General features: G+C 43.5%; 1 protein-coding gene across 1 annotated transcript in view; it reads right to left on the bottom strand.

Moving 5' to 3' along the window:
* Positions 1 to 16,361, bottom strand: part of LOC126544139 (uncharacterized) — a 35,891-nt gene that overhangs the window by 18,068 nt on the left and 1,462 nt on the right. The window contains exons 2-5 of the mRNA XM_050191369.2: positions 7,646 to 10,311; positions 6,213 to 6,263; positions 6,056 to 6,114; positions 5,244 to 5,338 (exon numbers count right to left, since the gene is read on the bottom strand). Coding sequence (XP_050047326.1) covers positions 5,244 to 5,338; positions 6,056 to 6,114; positions 6,213 to 6,263; positions 7,646 to 10,310 — 2,870 coding nt within the window. The 5' untranslated portion in view covers position 10,311. The remainder of the gene's footprint in view (positions 1 to 5,243; positions 5,339 to 6,055; positions 6,115 to 6,212; positions 6,264 to 7,645; positions 10,312 to 16,361) is intronic.

The raw sequence follows: 16,361 nt of genomic DNA, 5'->3' as shown, positions 1-16,361 counted from the left end.
CATATGGTGGAGCGACACTGTCCTGGTGGTCTGGAGAAACCTACATAGCTAGCATGTTGGTAAGCATTCTGTTCAGTCGTTCTGCAAGACCGTTAGTCTGTGGATGGTAAGCAGTGGCTATTTGATGTTCAGTAGAGCATAGGCGGAGGATATCATCATTACCTTTGACAAGAAGTAACGTCCGTGATCTGCGAGGAGCTGGCGTGGAGCACCGTAGTACAGGATGATGTTGTGTAGGAGGAACTCCACAACGTCAGTGGCACAACTTGTATGCAGAGCTCCCGTAATGGCGAAGCGCGTGGTGTACTCGGTTGCAACCACAACCCATTTGTTGCCCTTAGTTGAGAAAGGGAAAGGGCCAAGTAGGTCGAGTCCCATGCAAAAGAAAGGCTGAGTAGAAATATCGATGGGTTGTAAAAGCCCAGCTGGAGCCATGGGATTGGGATTCTGGCGTTGGCACAGGTCGCAAGCAGTAGAGGTCAGAGCGGTAGAGGTCAGGCCAGAACAAACGGCGGCGGACTTGGTCAAAGGTACAAGTAGCACTGAGATGCCCAGCGGTGGGCACGTAGTAGGGTTGTTAAAGCACGATGCATTGAAGGTGCCCCAGTATGGCCAGCAGTAGGTCAGCACCATCAGGGCGCAAGTTGTGTTTGTACAGGGCTCCGTCAGAAATACAGAAGAGACGAAGGGAAGAATCAGGAGTTGGCAAGCTTAACTGATCTATGATGGTTCGCAGAAAGGGATCACGGCACTGTCCATTTCCAATGTTAAGGAAACCTAAAAAATTATAGGTGCCAAAACCACTTTCTGATTATGAGGCACGCTGTAGTGGAGGACTCCGGAAATTTCGACCACCTGGGGTTCTTTAACGTGCACCTAAATGTAAGTACACGGGTGTTTTCACATTTGGCCCCCATCGAAATGCGGCCGCCATGGCCGGGATTCAATCCCGCGACCTCGTGCTCAGCAGCCCAACACCATAGCCACTGAGCAACCACGGCGGGTGTTAAGGAAACCTGAGATGGATGCTGGTGTCAGATTCGAGGTCTGTGGCTTCCGGTGGGTCAACAGGGTGGGTGGACAAGCAGTCTACATCGAGGTGTAAACGGCTGGATTTGTACATTATAGAGAAAATGTACTCTTGCAAGTGCAATGCACAATGCCCAAGACACCCGTAGGGTCCTTCAACAAGGAGACCCAACAGAATGCATGGTAGTCGGTAATTACGTGGAAATGGTGACCAAATAGGTATGGGCAAACCAGCGCTAGGCACTCTCACTCCGTGATGGAATAGTTGCGCTCGGCCATGGACAGAAGACTGCTTGCGTAAGCGATAACGCACTCTTGACCACGCTGAATGTGGGCAAGAACAGCGCCAACGCCGTGACCACTAGCATCTGTACAGATTTAAGTGGGTGCTCAAGGGTCAAAATGGGCTAAAATTGGGGAGCTCATCAAGAGTCTGACGAGTGCTGTGAAGGCTTCGGCCTGCCGCTGTCCCCACGCGAAAGTAACGTCGTTCTTTAAAAGCTCAGTGAGAGGGTGTGCAATGTCGGCAAAATATCGAACAAAGCGGCGAAAGTACGAGCTTAAGCCTATGAAGCTGCAAAGGTCCTTAACTGAACACAGCACACGAAAGTCTCGCATGGCTCTAACTTTGGCCAGGTCAGGTTGAATTCCATTGGCGTTTACAAGGTGCCCGAGAATGATTATTTCACGACGACCAAAGTGACACTTCGACGAGTTGAGCTGAAGTTTCGCAATGCGAAACAAAGCAAGGACAGTTGCGAGATAGTCACTGTGGGTTTCAATAGTTGGAGCAAAAATGATTACGTTGTCGAGCTAACACAGACAGATGGTCCACTTCAAGCCTTGTAGAAGGGTGTCCATCATTCTCTCGAACATCGCTGGGGCATTGCAAAGCCCGAAAGGCATGACTCTGAATTGAAAAAGTCCATCAGGTGTAATAAAGGCTGTCTTCTCGCGATTCTTCTCATCAACAGCGATCTGTCAATAGCCGGAGTTTGAGGTCAATCGATGCAAAATATTTTGCCTCATGTAGAAAGTCAAGTGCATCATCGATACAAGGCAATGGATACACGTCCTTCCCGGTGATCTTGTTCAGATGGCAATAATCAACACAAAATCTCCAGGTGTCTTTTTTTCTTGACCAGGACAACTGGTGAGGCCCATTGCGCTAGCAGAAGGCTCGATGACCTTCTTCAGCATCTTCGCAACTTCGCTTTGAATGATGCTGTACTATGCAGCAGACGCACGGTAGGGGCGGCGATGGACGGGACTTGTGTCGCTGATATGAATACAATGAGTGACTACGGCTACCTGGCCAAGCGGGCGGTCATCGAAATAAAAAATATCGCGGTAACTAAACAGAATGCGCCCAAGGTCTTCAGTCTGAGCTGGAGAGAGGTCGGTAGCGATCATTTTATCGATGCCATGGTAAGGTGACGAAGCCGAACGAGAACACGCATTGATAGGGCGGACAGAGGCAGAAATAATGAGCGCGAGTGGAGGTATCTCGTACTCGTGCACAGGTGTCAGACGGGCCACTGTCATGTTACCGGGAAGAACATGTGCAACAGACCTAAAGTTGAGAAAGGGAAGCCAAGTAGAATTATCGACAATGGTGACAATGGTACTTGGGAGCGCAATGCCATGCTGTAGAATACCATCGTCAAGCAGAGAGACGATGTAGTTGCCATCAGGAAGATGTGGTTGAGCTTTAAAAGGTACAGTAGTAGCGGCTTGAGGCAGCAGCCGGGTGAATTTGGCAGAACACAGGGACGGATGATCTGCATCAGAAACAAAGTAGCGGTCAGAAGGAAGGTCCAACTGCACGACACGTGTAGTGCAGTCTATTAGAGCACAATGGGTTGAAAGAAAGTCCAGCCCCCAAATTGGGTCATGCCTACAGCGCTCTAGCACAATAAATAAGATGGTATTTGATGGCCAGCAATCGTTAATACTGCTGTACACATGCCAACAACCGGTGGCATACTGCCATCGGCAACGCGTACTATGCACAGTAAGGCAGGCGTGAGAACCTTTCCGAGTCTTTTGCGAAGGGCTGCATTCATCACAGACATCGGCGCACCGGTGTTGACGAGGGACTTGACTGGGGCTCCATCCACCTCAATGTCTAATGTACTTCCAAGGGTAGGCAATGTGATCAGAGGATTTGCAGGCCGGGTCATTGATGCAGCGTCACCTCCGGGAGCTGCACTGACTAGTTTTCCTGTGGCACGAATGCGGGGGAAGAACAGCGGGCCTGCGGCGAACGAGACCGACGACCTAGGGGCGATGGTGACCGACTGGTTCGGAAAGGTCGGAGGTACATTCTCGTTATTCGTAGATGAAGGACGCACAGAGAAACGGGGAGCACCTTGATCTGGACAGTCGGACGGGAAGCTCCACCTTGGAGGCGATGACCAATGACGGCGGCAATGATGAGCGATATGGCCAACACACGCGCAATTGAAACAAATTGCGCCTATCGTCCGGTGTATTCCAGTTGGCTGGGTTACGACGGCGAGTTGGAACCGCTGAAAATTAAGAAGCAGCGTTTGGGCGGAACCGGTCCTGACTGACAGCGGCATCAGAAGTGGGGCAGAGAGACAGGAAGCCTAAATTTGCTATCTCTTGTCTGACAACAGCCTGTATAAACGAGACAGAACATGAGTTGTCTGGGTAATGCTGACAAGAGACATGGCTTTGAGCTCACGACGAATTAACCGCGTCAAATTTTCTTGTCCAGACAGAGGAGGTCCACGTGGCTGTTCCTCACACGAAGGCATCGAAGCTGTATTTGGTAGCCTGTTGAACTGCTGCATAATGTGGCAACTCTTTGTCAGTTCGAAATTGTGGCACTCTTTGATGATCGCATCCACCGAGTCATAGTTCTTGCAGACAAGCAGGTTAAATGCGTCACCTGCTATGCCCTTCAGGATGTGGCCAATCTTGTCGGTCTCGTTCATGTCTTTGCCAACTTTACGACAGTGTGAGGACAACTTGAATATATGCCACATAAGATTCTGCTGACGTTTGAGCACGGGTCGATAGCTTCTTCTTTGCTGCCAGGTGATGGCCAAAGGGCTTTCTGAAGAGGTCTAGAAGCGCCTGCTTGCAGATGTCCCAACTCATTATGTCGTGTTCATGGGTCTCGTACCATGCTAGCACTGTGTCTTGAAGGTAGAATATCCCATTCGCTAGCATTAGCGTTGGGTCCCACCAATTATTTTTGCTTACACGTTCATACCAGGAAATCCATTCTTCAACATCTATACCATCGATTCCATTGAAGGTCCCTGGGTCTCACGGCTGGGACAACATGACAGGAGGTAGAGTCTGTGGAATTTTGGCGCTTTGGCTGTTGATCACCAGGTCAGGGCTCATGCGGCGACCGCTGCAGAGCTCAGTGTTGGTACTCCACAAGTCCACCAAAATGTTGCAAGGCGGAGACAAGCACAAATGTTGTTTATGCAAGGCGAATGCTGAAGGCACCAGCTGACACTAGAACATGGCGGCCAAAGCGCCCAGCAACAACACTTCTTCGTCATAGTCCCTTGTCTGCACGTCCTGTTCTGCATTGCAACAATATGGTCACGTTGTAGCGATGGTGAAGAACACAATAGCGAAACTGTGAGTCACAAAACTCAACTTTAATTGGGTGTACCTGTGCCCATAAAAGCAATTGACACTTGAAGCACAACGATAGCAGCCAGCACAGTCTGCGATCGGTGATAATGATATCTGCGGGTCAAGTACGACGGCTTTTATACATGACTCGTCGGACGTTCGAGCATAATCGCTGGTACCCATGCTGCTTCCGGAAAGTACTACACAATTCGTGTTCCACACACAATGCGATTACAGAAAGTTTGGCAAGAACACACATAACACATAGAATCAAAAATAACATTCAAGTAAGTTCCAAATCATCCAGGCATGTCTTGTGCTAAGCGATAACTTTAAGTTAGCAGGTGAAATACAGTCCCCAGAAAAAGGAAGAAGTACACATGTCAATATATACTACTATACAGCTAGTCATCCATTTGCCAAATGATCGATAAAAACAGCATTTGAAGAATCAGTAATGAACACAAATGGACGTGGCAGTATTTTTATAACTAGTAAAAGAAGAATCCACCAGAATGTCAATCATTTTTGTGTTACAGTATATGAATAAGACCTAAGTTCATTTGACAATTTAAGAATCTCACACTCACAATGAAAACTTGTGGTCAAATTCTGGATTTCTACTTGATTTCACAACAGCTGTTCTCCAGTGAGCTCTTTTTAGGTGGTCTGGTTGGAGGGAGACCTAGAAGTTAAAGAACATTGTCGATTAAGCTATTACATGATAAAAATTAAGAGACTGCTTTCAACATCAAAACATTATCAACTTTTGCGACATAATAGGTATGCTACCTAGCTGCCTCATACAGAAAACAATAACCTCCAGCTTATGTTCTTTATCACAATAAAACGAAATTACAACAAATCAGCAACGGCCAAGCGTTTACTATAGGAGGAGCTTGTTGACAAGCAGAGTCGAAAAGCTTACTTCAACCAACAACATTGCTTTAGAACTAAGTTATAAGTCTTTATACACAAAAATTTGTCAAGGTCTGTCCATAGAATTACCAGCATCAATTGTGTATTAACCTGTGCCAACATATTCAGCTGATACAAAATTGTGAAATCAACAAATTTAGCTATTAACGACAGATGCACGGAGAAAAACACATGCACCATTGTATATCTGTAAACACTACCAGTAGACTTGGGTGCAGACAAATGTGGTCCTATTGAAATGGTGCATTTCTGAAACACTAATACTACTGAGGTCACTAAAAGGACTTGTTAGGTTTGGCTGTTCATATTTGAATTTTTTCAAAGGAAATCACAGGCACTCAACTAGAACTGACATTAACTAGGAGTGCAGTTTAAATCTGATGAGTCACTGAAACAGGATTCTACAGTAATTAATAGTGGTGTTAGAGGTATCAGTGCTAGAGTCAGAGGTTTGTTCTACTACCTTAATGTAAGCATTTGCAGATCCTCCTCGGGAAGTCAACAACTTAGCCGCCCTGATGACTGAAATAGAAAAACAGACATGTCACATGGTACCATTGCAAAACATCCAACAGAAGCAAAGCTATAATAACTTTTGGTGCTCATGCACAAGTTCTTACCATGTACAGTGACATGTCCACTGTTTACATAAGCAGCCAGCTTCAATTTTGCTGGAAAGTGAAATAAAGAGAAAAATAACATACCTTGGAAGATAACATAGTCTTTACAAGTGTAATTAGAAGAATGTTACATAAACGTAGTGCCACAAAAGTGCTCTTGACAGGCCTCTCACAAGGCCCCCTTAGGAAGTTTGGTAACACCCTGGAAGTTGTAAAGCAATGTCAATGAAGTGATCTACCACAAGAAAAAAAAAATGCCCAGCAATAGTGGAGATCAAAGCAAATGAAATACTGGAAGAATGGTGCGAGTGGAAGGTGCGAGAAAGCAAACTGCACTCCCTGCAGCAGAGATTCTCTCCCACTGTCTCTGCCAGTATGTGCAAGTGACATTCTTCCTCTTCCTTCTCCCATATGAAAGCCGAGAGCCCACATGCTTAAGTCACAATCATCACTTCTTTTTTTCCCCTTCTGTTCATCACTTCTTGCACAGCGCATTTCTTGTGGCGCTTTTGTGAGCTCCGCATTTCACAGGATTACTAGTTTCTTTATTGCTGCTGGCTATTCATGCACTGCAGGCAGGGAGAGTGGTTGCTCCTAGAAAAAGGGCACACACATTTTCATCTGAATTTTCAGCTGTGTTTACAGCATACATCAGTGTAATACTTTGCAGACACGATTGTCACCGTGTGATCTACACAATGGACTTGTCTGTTTGCAATGCCTAAACCTGGTGAGGGGCCCCTTAATATTCATGCTGCACTTGAAAGCATTTTTCAATTAACTCGCCCTATACAAGATTATGTACTCCAAAAATTTAGTTACTTGGAAATTCCAGCAAGTTCTGCATATGCCCTGTTTGTGAGAGGTGCCACTATGGTTTGAATCCTGCTGAGGGTGGGAAAATGCACTGGCTGCATTCTCACATGATGCTAAACTTTCCAAGGAATTCATAAAAAAGGGGTAAAGAGGGGTGTAGCCTAATAACAAAGATAGTGCACATGAAGTCTCTTGTACGAGGCAGGTACAACATACCTGTACGATAAATTCTCACCAGGCTGCAAGGAACTTGTGTGGTACTCCTTGTAACTATATGCTATTTTTTAAATGCATTCAAACTTTCTCTTTCATGTGTTTGTCCACCTTTCACATTCTTGCAGAACCTGTTAACACTCGTATGCAAGTAAATATCTCATTTTTACCAGTAAGACATGTCACAAATGCTTGATGTGTATTACTTCTGTTACTGCTATTGAAAGCTGTCAATATTTTTTTCACACTAAAAAAATTAACTAAATACTGCACACCAGAGTTTTTTTGCCTGTCATACATGATGCAGGTGCATCAATTTTACTCAAGAACAGTTCAGGGGCATTGTAGAGTTTGAGCTTGTACCTTGTACTTTGTCACACATTCATACACAAAAATGCACTTACCTTTACCACAAAACATCTCAGCGGACTTGAATTTTCTAGGAGTTTTCACCAGTTTTGGACATCTGGTTGGCAATTTGATTGGTGGTGTCATACCCATGCCTTTCCTGATTACCTCCTCAAGAATGTGCTGGTCATCACTTCCATCACTGTCACTTGAGAAGCATTCTCCTTGTGCATCAGATATGCAAGGATTTAGCTCAGATAGCTCATCATTGATGTCAACTACATCAGGTGCATCATATGGTGGTGTCCTCTCCCAGCCATCGGGTGGCTTGCGGCTTGATACACTACCTATACTTAAGCTAGATGAGTCAAGCTGAAGTCTTGCTGGACTTGTTGATTGCTGTATTTGGAATTTATATGCTTTATTTTGTTTCAGTTGGCCATTTTCAGCAGTGCATGAGCTTGACACATTTGCTTCATCTTGAACCATTAGGTCACAAGCTATTTCTGATTGGCTATGAGAATCCTCTGCATGGTGACTTTCTGCAGTCTGCCAACAACCTTCAGTACCACCACTGCTGTACTGGCTGCATGATTCTTGTGATGCCACGCTTCCCTGGTTCATTGTCACATCTAAAAAGGAGCTGTGATGTGATGAAGTTCCTTCATTACCTTGGCCTAAACTCACCCTCTTTACAAGCTTTATGAAAGCAGTTGATACTCTTAGTTTTGCAGGACTGCTGCTTTCTACTAACGATGGGAGTGATGCAGTTCGCTCCAGGCCAACCTGTGAACAGCTGTTCACAGTGTCAATATTATTATTTGTCATTTTCTTCACTGTTCCCACAGTGAGACATGACTGGTGATAAGACGCAATGCCACTGTCCACTTTAACTTCTTCAGTAGAGTCTAACAGAGAACCTGTAGTGCCAGATCTGCATGACGAGAGAAGAATGTACTTCAAAGGTGAAGCAGCAGCCTTCTTGCATTCTGCCTGCTCATGGAGACTCTCCACTGATCGTGCCTTACTCGGCTGTGGATTTGAATTCACTGATAACAACTTCTCAATGCTTGCTTTTACAGCTTCCTCAATGACCTTAGTTATCTCATCCTGGCACTGAAATGCATGCTTGTTGCCAGTGCTGCATTTAGCTGCCTGGTCCGAATTTTTCACACACGAAGGTTTGGTGTGCATTGAATATTGTACTTTGTCATCAGCAACCTTTAATTCCTCGTGTGTCTTCTTGAATTGGCAGCATTCACAATGATGACTCAAAGCAGCAGGTTTCTTACCATTCTTTGACAAACAGTTTTTAAGTGCTTGATGTCCCACCACACGTAAATAATTAGTATGAAAGTCACCCATCCTCCCAGGTGCATGTTTGCCAGCTGCATTAAACTTCATAAGGCACCTTTCACAGCTGCAGTTCAGAACTGTAGCCTCATCGTCAGCCATAACATCAGTTGCTCCAGTGCTGCAGTTTTTGTTCAGCTTTTGTGCCCTTGATGTACATTTAATGCTATAGACTGGGTTATGCTGAACTTGCGGCCTAACAGCTCTTTTTGGCTGCTGCTGAAGTCTTGAGGTAAGTTCCTGTGAGGGCGTGCCGACTTCAGCACACAATCTCCTGCGCCTCTCAGGAGGCACTTGCTGTTTTTGTGCTGCTCTTGAAAGCAAAGAGAAGTCTTGACTTGCTTGATTGCTTACAGAATGGCCATATTTAGAGATAGCACTTTTAACTCCATGAAGATTTTCTGTGGCAGCTGGAATCTTGGAAGTGGCTGAAGGGGCTGTAGTTTTTGCAAGATGCGCCTTGGCGTGCACCAGCTTTGCAAGGTAAGTTCTCGGTGGAACTTTAGGAGCACAGTCAACAGACTTTGGAACTGTTTCCTCCATAGCAAGGCGACTTGGTTGGCGCTTGTGCTGCGCATAAGGCAAAGCATGCTGTGCTGAAATGCCACTGCTCCAATCACGATTGCATGATACCCAATCCCTAACTCTTTCATGCTTTTCATTCCACGGTGGCCCCATGACTGGTGATATTATCAGCAAATCTTGTTCATTGCAAACTTTGGGTAACTGCCCCAATTCTGTAGATGTTCTAGGGAGGCCTATATTGTTGACTGCTTTTCTCCAAACATCTTGCTCTCTTGCCATACTTCTTCTATTTTTCGCATGCCTTGCGGCACTCAACACAATTTCTGAGGCAAGATTACCATCGGAACTTCCTGCTGAACTTTGGTTTCCATAGTGTTTGCATTTTGCAGCAGATGGTGGAGCAAAGTTTTCTTTGTTAGGAGAACAGCAGCTGTGGTTCAAAGAGGACTGAAGCCCTCTGTGATGTGCCTGCATTTTTTCAGAGATAGGAATTTTACTTGGGCTTCCAAGAAGTTTGCTCCTCAGAACACATGGCTTCTTTGATTTTTGTTCAGATGTGCTCCTTTTACTAAATGCCTGTACCTTTGCCTCTTCAGCCCAAATTTTACGTATTGACATCAGAGATGCTCTAGCAACATCTTGGCTTTCACAATTGCTTTTCTCCCCTTGCTCTCCGCTCTTTTTTGAACTAAGACTTCGGCGGTAAGAACGAAGAAACTGCTTTGTTTGGCAAGAAGCCGTCCCGCCTTCCTTCTCCTCGGGCACTGATGCATCTTTTGAAATTCTAAAGGACCGCAACCAGGACGGTATCTTCCTTAAAACAGGAGTCTTCTGGCTTTCCATTCTAAAGGATTAAAAAAAGAAAAATCAAGAGCAGAATTAACTTTTCACACAGGACTTTCTTCTAAAGTCATACAAGAAAACAAAGTTGAATTCAGAACAAAGCAACAAAACTGCTTCGAAGAATAATTGCATACCCATGACAATGAATCAGACAGATTCACAAACATACAGATATCCTAAATCTATGTGTCATGCATATATACTGAAAGAAAGCAATGTGAGAGAAAAGGCATAGAAATGTTACACATATTCGTCAGATTATCACCACTTGAAAGATGCTTCCTGATATGGATGTCAGTTAACTTCACTTCCCTTTGCCCATTCACAACCACGCAAATGCCTGCTCAGCAACACCTGCCACACTGGCTGTTCAGCTGCTGAGCACAAGGTTGCAGGTTTGGTTCCAAGAGAAGACAATTACATTCCAATGGTGTGATGAGTAGCAGTCAAATGAGGAATGTCACTTTAAGCCAACATTTTGACCAGGGGACTTGTCTTTGTCAGGGTCCTAAAAATTAATACCATATAATGAAGATGTCATCTATGCAGTGGAGATAGGTACCAGGTTTTGACAGGTATGATTTTAATAGTTCCAATTCTTGCTGTCCCATAAAAATATTGGCATATGTGAGCGCAAAAGGTGTTCCCATGCTGGTGCTGAAAATCTGTAAGTAGTAGGTGAAATCAAATTCAATATAGTTAAGAGTGAGGACAAGCTTCTGTGAGAGGTAGACGCTGGAGTGGTGTGCTTGCGTGCTATGTTTGACTGATTTAGGGACCGCTTCAATTCCTTCAGTTATAGGTATATTCATGTACAGTGCAGAGGCACCCAAAGTTACAAGAATGGACTGACTAGAGAACGTCTGCATTGAATTAATAGAATATATAATTTGAAGGAAGTTGGGTGCATCCTGAATAAACGATGGAAGGATGGAGAGTATGTGTGACAGGTAATTATTTAATTACGACCATATAAAGCCAGCCGACAATGAAGCCAAGGAACGCAAAGAGGTGATTAGTAGTGGTTGAAAGTGAAATGTAGAAAATAATGAAAAGGGGGGGGGGGGAATGAAAGTGGATGAAAAGATAACATGCCACCGGTGGGAGCCGAACCCACAACCTCTGCACTACGCATGCATTGCACTACCAATTGTGCTATGGTGACAGCTATCAATTCATCCACTAACTTGGGTATCTATGTTTACTAGACCTAGCCCTGGGCGTGTTGGCCAGTGTCACTCAGAGCCACGGTGGGCGTATGGGGAACACCCTTTTTTGCCCCATGGCGTCACGCAACACTTGAACTTAGGAGAGCAGGTACACGGCTAATAAAACCCTCTGTGCGACCTAATGGCATCAAGGCTGTCAGATTCGAGGCCTTGGCTATAAATGAATGAGGAAAAGAGAAACAGAGGGGCTCGATTCTTGTTAATCACAACCACATAAAGCCAGCAGGCAATGAAGGCAAGGAAAGCATAGAGCTAATTAGCTGTGGTTGAAATCGAAAAGTACAAAATCGTAAAGAAAAGAGCAAATAAAAGTGGACAAAAAGGTATTTTGTCGCTGGTGGGGACTGAACCCATGTCTGTATTATGGAAAAGACACTCGCATTGTTCCGTCATCTACAGTCGATAGAAATACAAACAAGACAGAAGTTCAAAGGAAGATAGAAACTTGAAATGATTTGTAGTAGTTGAACAAGGAATGCCGCTTTAAGCCAACGTTTCAACCAGGAGCCTTGTCTTCATCAGGGCGAAGTCCCTTTGTTGAGACCTCGGCTGAAAGCAATATTCCTTGCTCGACTACAACTCATCATTTGAAGTTTCCATCTTCCTTTATACTTCTGTCTTGTTTGGATTCCAATGGTGTCGAATACAAAAAATCCCATATACAGCCGGACCTTGATATAATGAATACGAATATATGAACTATCATATAACAAAGTAAATCTAAAATGTTTCTCACCAACATCAGGGTGCTACAAATATATGCCAAAAATGAATTATTGAACAACAAGCGAAGATATTTTCATGTCGGGTGCAACTTCATTTTAATGAGGTTCGGCTGTACCAAGATTTCGGAGCACACTGAAGAACTTCAGCTGATCAAAATAAATCTGTAGCCCTCCGCTACCATGTCCATAATACTTCAGATGTACTTTTTGAATGTAAAACACCATCACATTATATTACTATATTGCTCAGCAAGGGCTGTAAATAAAGCATTTGCGATTAGCTTTGCTGGGCTGAATGTAAACATAACTGGGAAACTAATAAAGAAGTGCAAGCAGAATAGCAATCTAAAGCTGTGTTGGGCAATCTTCATGCTCACTCCAAAATCTGCACATGCATGCGAGCAGCATTTGGGAATACATTCCACCCTAAATATTCCTGCTTCACCAGCAAAATGATGCAGTTTCCACCAAGGTTCGCTCCCTTCAATACATAGTGCTATCATTGAGGATGGTGCAGATTTGGCAACCCGCTTTATCTTTGCACAAGAAGCAGCTGACTTTATAGTTAGTGGTCTACTTGGTGCGCGATTGTCACCAATACCAATATTTTTGGTTTTTAGTTCATTAATATTCAACATACTCTTTAAATTTCCATTTGAGGCCTAGGCCAGCTAATGTGACAATTCTATAATCCAATGCCCTTTTGTGCCTTGTCAGTGACACAGGCGGCACCGTGCAGATATTATCATTGGTATCAGCCAGCCATGAACCGGGAATAAGAAAGGAATAGAGACCAGCAAAAGGAATCTTTATAATACACCAGCCCTAATTTCTAGTTTATTAGGGAGCATTCCCTATCAAAATTGCCCTTTTTAGCAGAATATTCCGAAAATGTACCACTTATATTTTCTTTTTCTTCAATGATTTTCATAAAACTTAACTTTCCTTTTCACAACAAAGACAATATTTCTAGTCTTAATAATGTTAAGGACACTGGCTGTTTTTTCAAGGAACCCAGAACAGGGGGACCAGTTTTGCCAAGTGGCAACCCTTTATTGCCGTAAAGAGAGGGTCAAACCTTATATCAGATGTGTAAAACAATGTAAACTTCAAATGCATAGTAACACACTTTCACTTAGCCATGACCACAAGAAATTTTTATTTCACTTCTCATTCTAGTTGCATCCAATTTGTTTTAACGGATGCAAACATGGCCTACCATTATGCATGCCATTTCTATATTATACTCACACTGCTTGTGTGGAATGTACTAAAAAATTGCATAAATCTTAAGCAAAAGTGTTAAATTCTTTTTTCTTGCAGCAACAAGCTTTGCAAAATGGCAGACAACTTATAAGAGATCAGCAATAGTACCAGTGGTAAAGACTACAAGCACACCCGTTTCTGACAAATTATGCAGATCCAATGTACATGATGAAATATATGTAAAATGAAGCTTTCATGAACTGGTTAATTAAATGCTATAAAGCTAAATTTGATGTGGGCAAGTGTGTTATCCTATGCAACATGTAGTATCATGCAACGCTCATGTTTATACACCACACAGGTCGCAATTTTATTGTCATGCAATGCTTATGTTTATTCACTAACTACACTGTTCACAAGCCATGCCAAAATGCATACAGCAATTCATGCAAATGCACACTATGAAACATCAACACAGTGGTGTCACAAGGACGAGGGAAGAATGGTAAGGAGAGGTGTATGCAGGGAGAAGTATGATACAATATTATTCAGCTCTTTCATTCCACGAGTTTTATCCCCATTGGTGCTGGTGGGCAAGGTTCTGCTTTTCTTTGCCACATAGTGAGAGTAAACCTGAGGATGATGAAGTGGTCTGACAATGATGACATAACAATTACATGGCATGATGCTGGTGGCAAAATGGAAAATACAGGTGAATGGACAGACACAGTAAACCTAGTATCGAGCATTTAACTTTTGTTGCAGTAAAATGGATTAGCTAGGACCCAAAATTATTCACCTCTGCAATTATACAGCTGATTTCAATGAGAAGCTGGCTAAAATGATCAGCAGTCATGTCATGCCGATTATGCCGCTTCTTGTAGGTGTGCTGAATCTAACAATCAGTGGGCGTGTTCAGTCCTTGGGATAGTGACCACCCGGGAATGTCAAGTGCTGATGGCTCCCCTTCTGCCATGGAACAGTCTAGGTGTCCGCTTTGAGTAAGACAGTTACACTAACAGCAAATTTCTCCCCCCCACGTCTCCCATACAAGCTATTTTCTTCCCCACAAGAGAAGCATTTGCTTTTAAATGAAAAAATCATATTTGCCAGAGTGGAACTAAAAGACCTCACAAAGCCTGGATACCTGAGCAATGGCATGAAGTTTAGTGGTGAAAGCCCTTTTTACACAGTTACGAACCATGAAATTCTTTATGTACTGTCATTAATAAAAGGAAAATCAAGGCCATAATCTGCAAGCTGCTGCTCTTTTCGCAAGTGTTCATATGCTGCTGTACTCAAACATTCCGAAGAGTGATTAAGCAACACAAAAGCTTCATCTGGGCAATTTACCATCACCACTTTCCAGCTGCATATCCATTTCCACTTGCAAAATATGCCAGCTGCTTCAAGCACTCTAATTGACAAGACATGTCCCACTGTAAATGTTTGGGAGGCAACATCAGAAGTCTGTTTGTCCTTATTCATTGGCATACATATAAGATTTACAAGAGCTGGATACTGTGACATTACTGACAAAGTTGTCATTTTTTTACACTTCAGAAGACTCACTCATCTTATGAATTTTCTATAAATTGCCATATGAAATAACCAATTAGTTGAATTCCTATTTGCCAATTCTCACCTGGCAGCAGTTCATTTTCGCTGGTTTCAAAAGGTTCTTATTGGTTACATCTGCAAGGGCAAATAATTTCGTTTGGCAAGTAAGCCCACTTTTTCCACCTAGATTACCACCCTGACCAGCTGCCAAATCATCACTAGCACAGCACAGACACAAGATATAGGTGAGTGCAAAACTAAAACACTCCATAACAACTTTTGAGCCATACCACAACACATGAAGCCCAAGCTAACCTTGAAGGGCCATTGAAACACTTTTTGATCACACTTCATTAAGAAAGTGTTCCCAATCTGTAGACAATGCTACTGTGAAGATGAGAGCCAAATATACTGCTGCATGCAGTATAAAGCCTACAATTTCGCACGATAGATTGTTTGCTCTCTCCTGCTGCTTTCGTGGTTCTTGTTCTTTTTCTGCCATATGTTATATCAGCAATGACATTACAGAGAACATGACTGCCCACAGATGCCAGCCACTGGGCATTTGTGGATGACTATGAATAACTCGCAACTTTCAGCTTGCCCATGCTTCCAGATCTCCTAGGAGACGGTGAAGTGGCAGTTGTTAACCATCCCGCATGCCCATCCTGTCACTCTCAGGCAACTTTGTCGGATGCCAATCTCAAAGGGTTACCGTAAGTGCACCATGGAAAAAAAATAAAAAGAACAGAAGGAGTGGTATGCAGAGCATTACTATCAGCGTCACCCCAGCTGAAAGGAACCAATGAGTTAAGGGGAATGTAAATATTGCGCTCATTATATTGCTATTCATATTAGGCCTTTTTCAAAAATTTATTCAGAAGTATACTCATTGAAAGAAAGCCACTGCACTAATTCCAGCGGGTTTCTCAGGCTTCAACAAGTGTTTCAGAGCACTCTTAGGTTCTAAATTCTTATAAACTTGTTTTTCACAGCAAGTTTTCATATGCAGCACTAGTTGTGCCAAAATGAATAAATGTGTGCTTTCCCACTAGAGGTGTGGGCTTTAATAACAAAAGCACACAAGTCATTGTTACACATTAATGTCAGCATCATGAAGAGTGACATGTGCCAATTGCAGCATGAGTAATGTATTGCTGCAGATCATGCACATCATACAAAAAAATCTGACAGCCTGAATGCTCTGCCACTTTAACATCAGAGTGGTTCAGAGCTACAGAAACCCTATAACCATAAAAAATGCACGAAAAGATGGGGAGAACCAACAGATGCAGACGATTAGGTCTATTGGTTATCCCTGCCTCCTTTTC

The sequence above is a fragment of the Dermacentor andersoni genome, chromosome 1 (assembly GCF_023375885.2).
Source record: "Dermacentor andersoni chromosome 1, qqDerAnde1_hic_scaffold, whole genome shotgun sequence".
NCBI lineage: Eukaryota > Metazoa > Arthropoda > Arachnida > Ixodida > Ixodidae > Dermacentor > Dermacentor andersoni.
The sequence above is the reverse complement of the archived record's forward strand: the minus strand, read 5'-3'. Positions and strand labels throughout refer to the sequence as shown.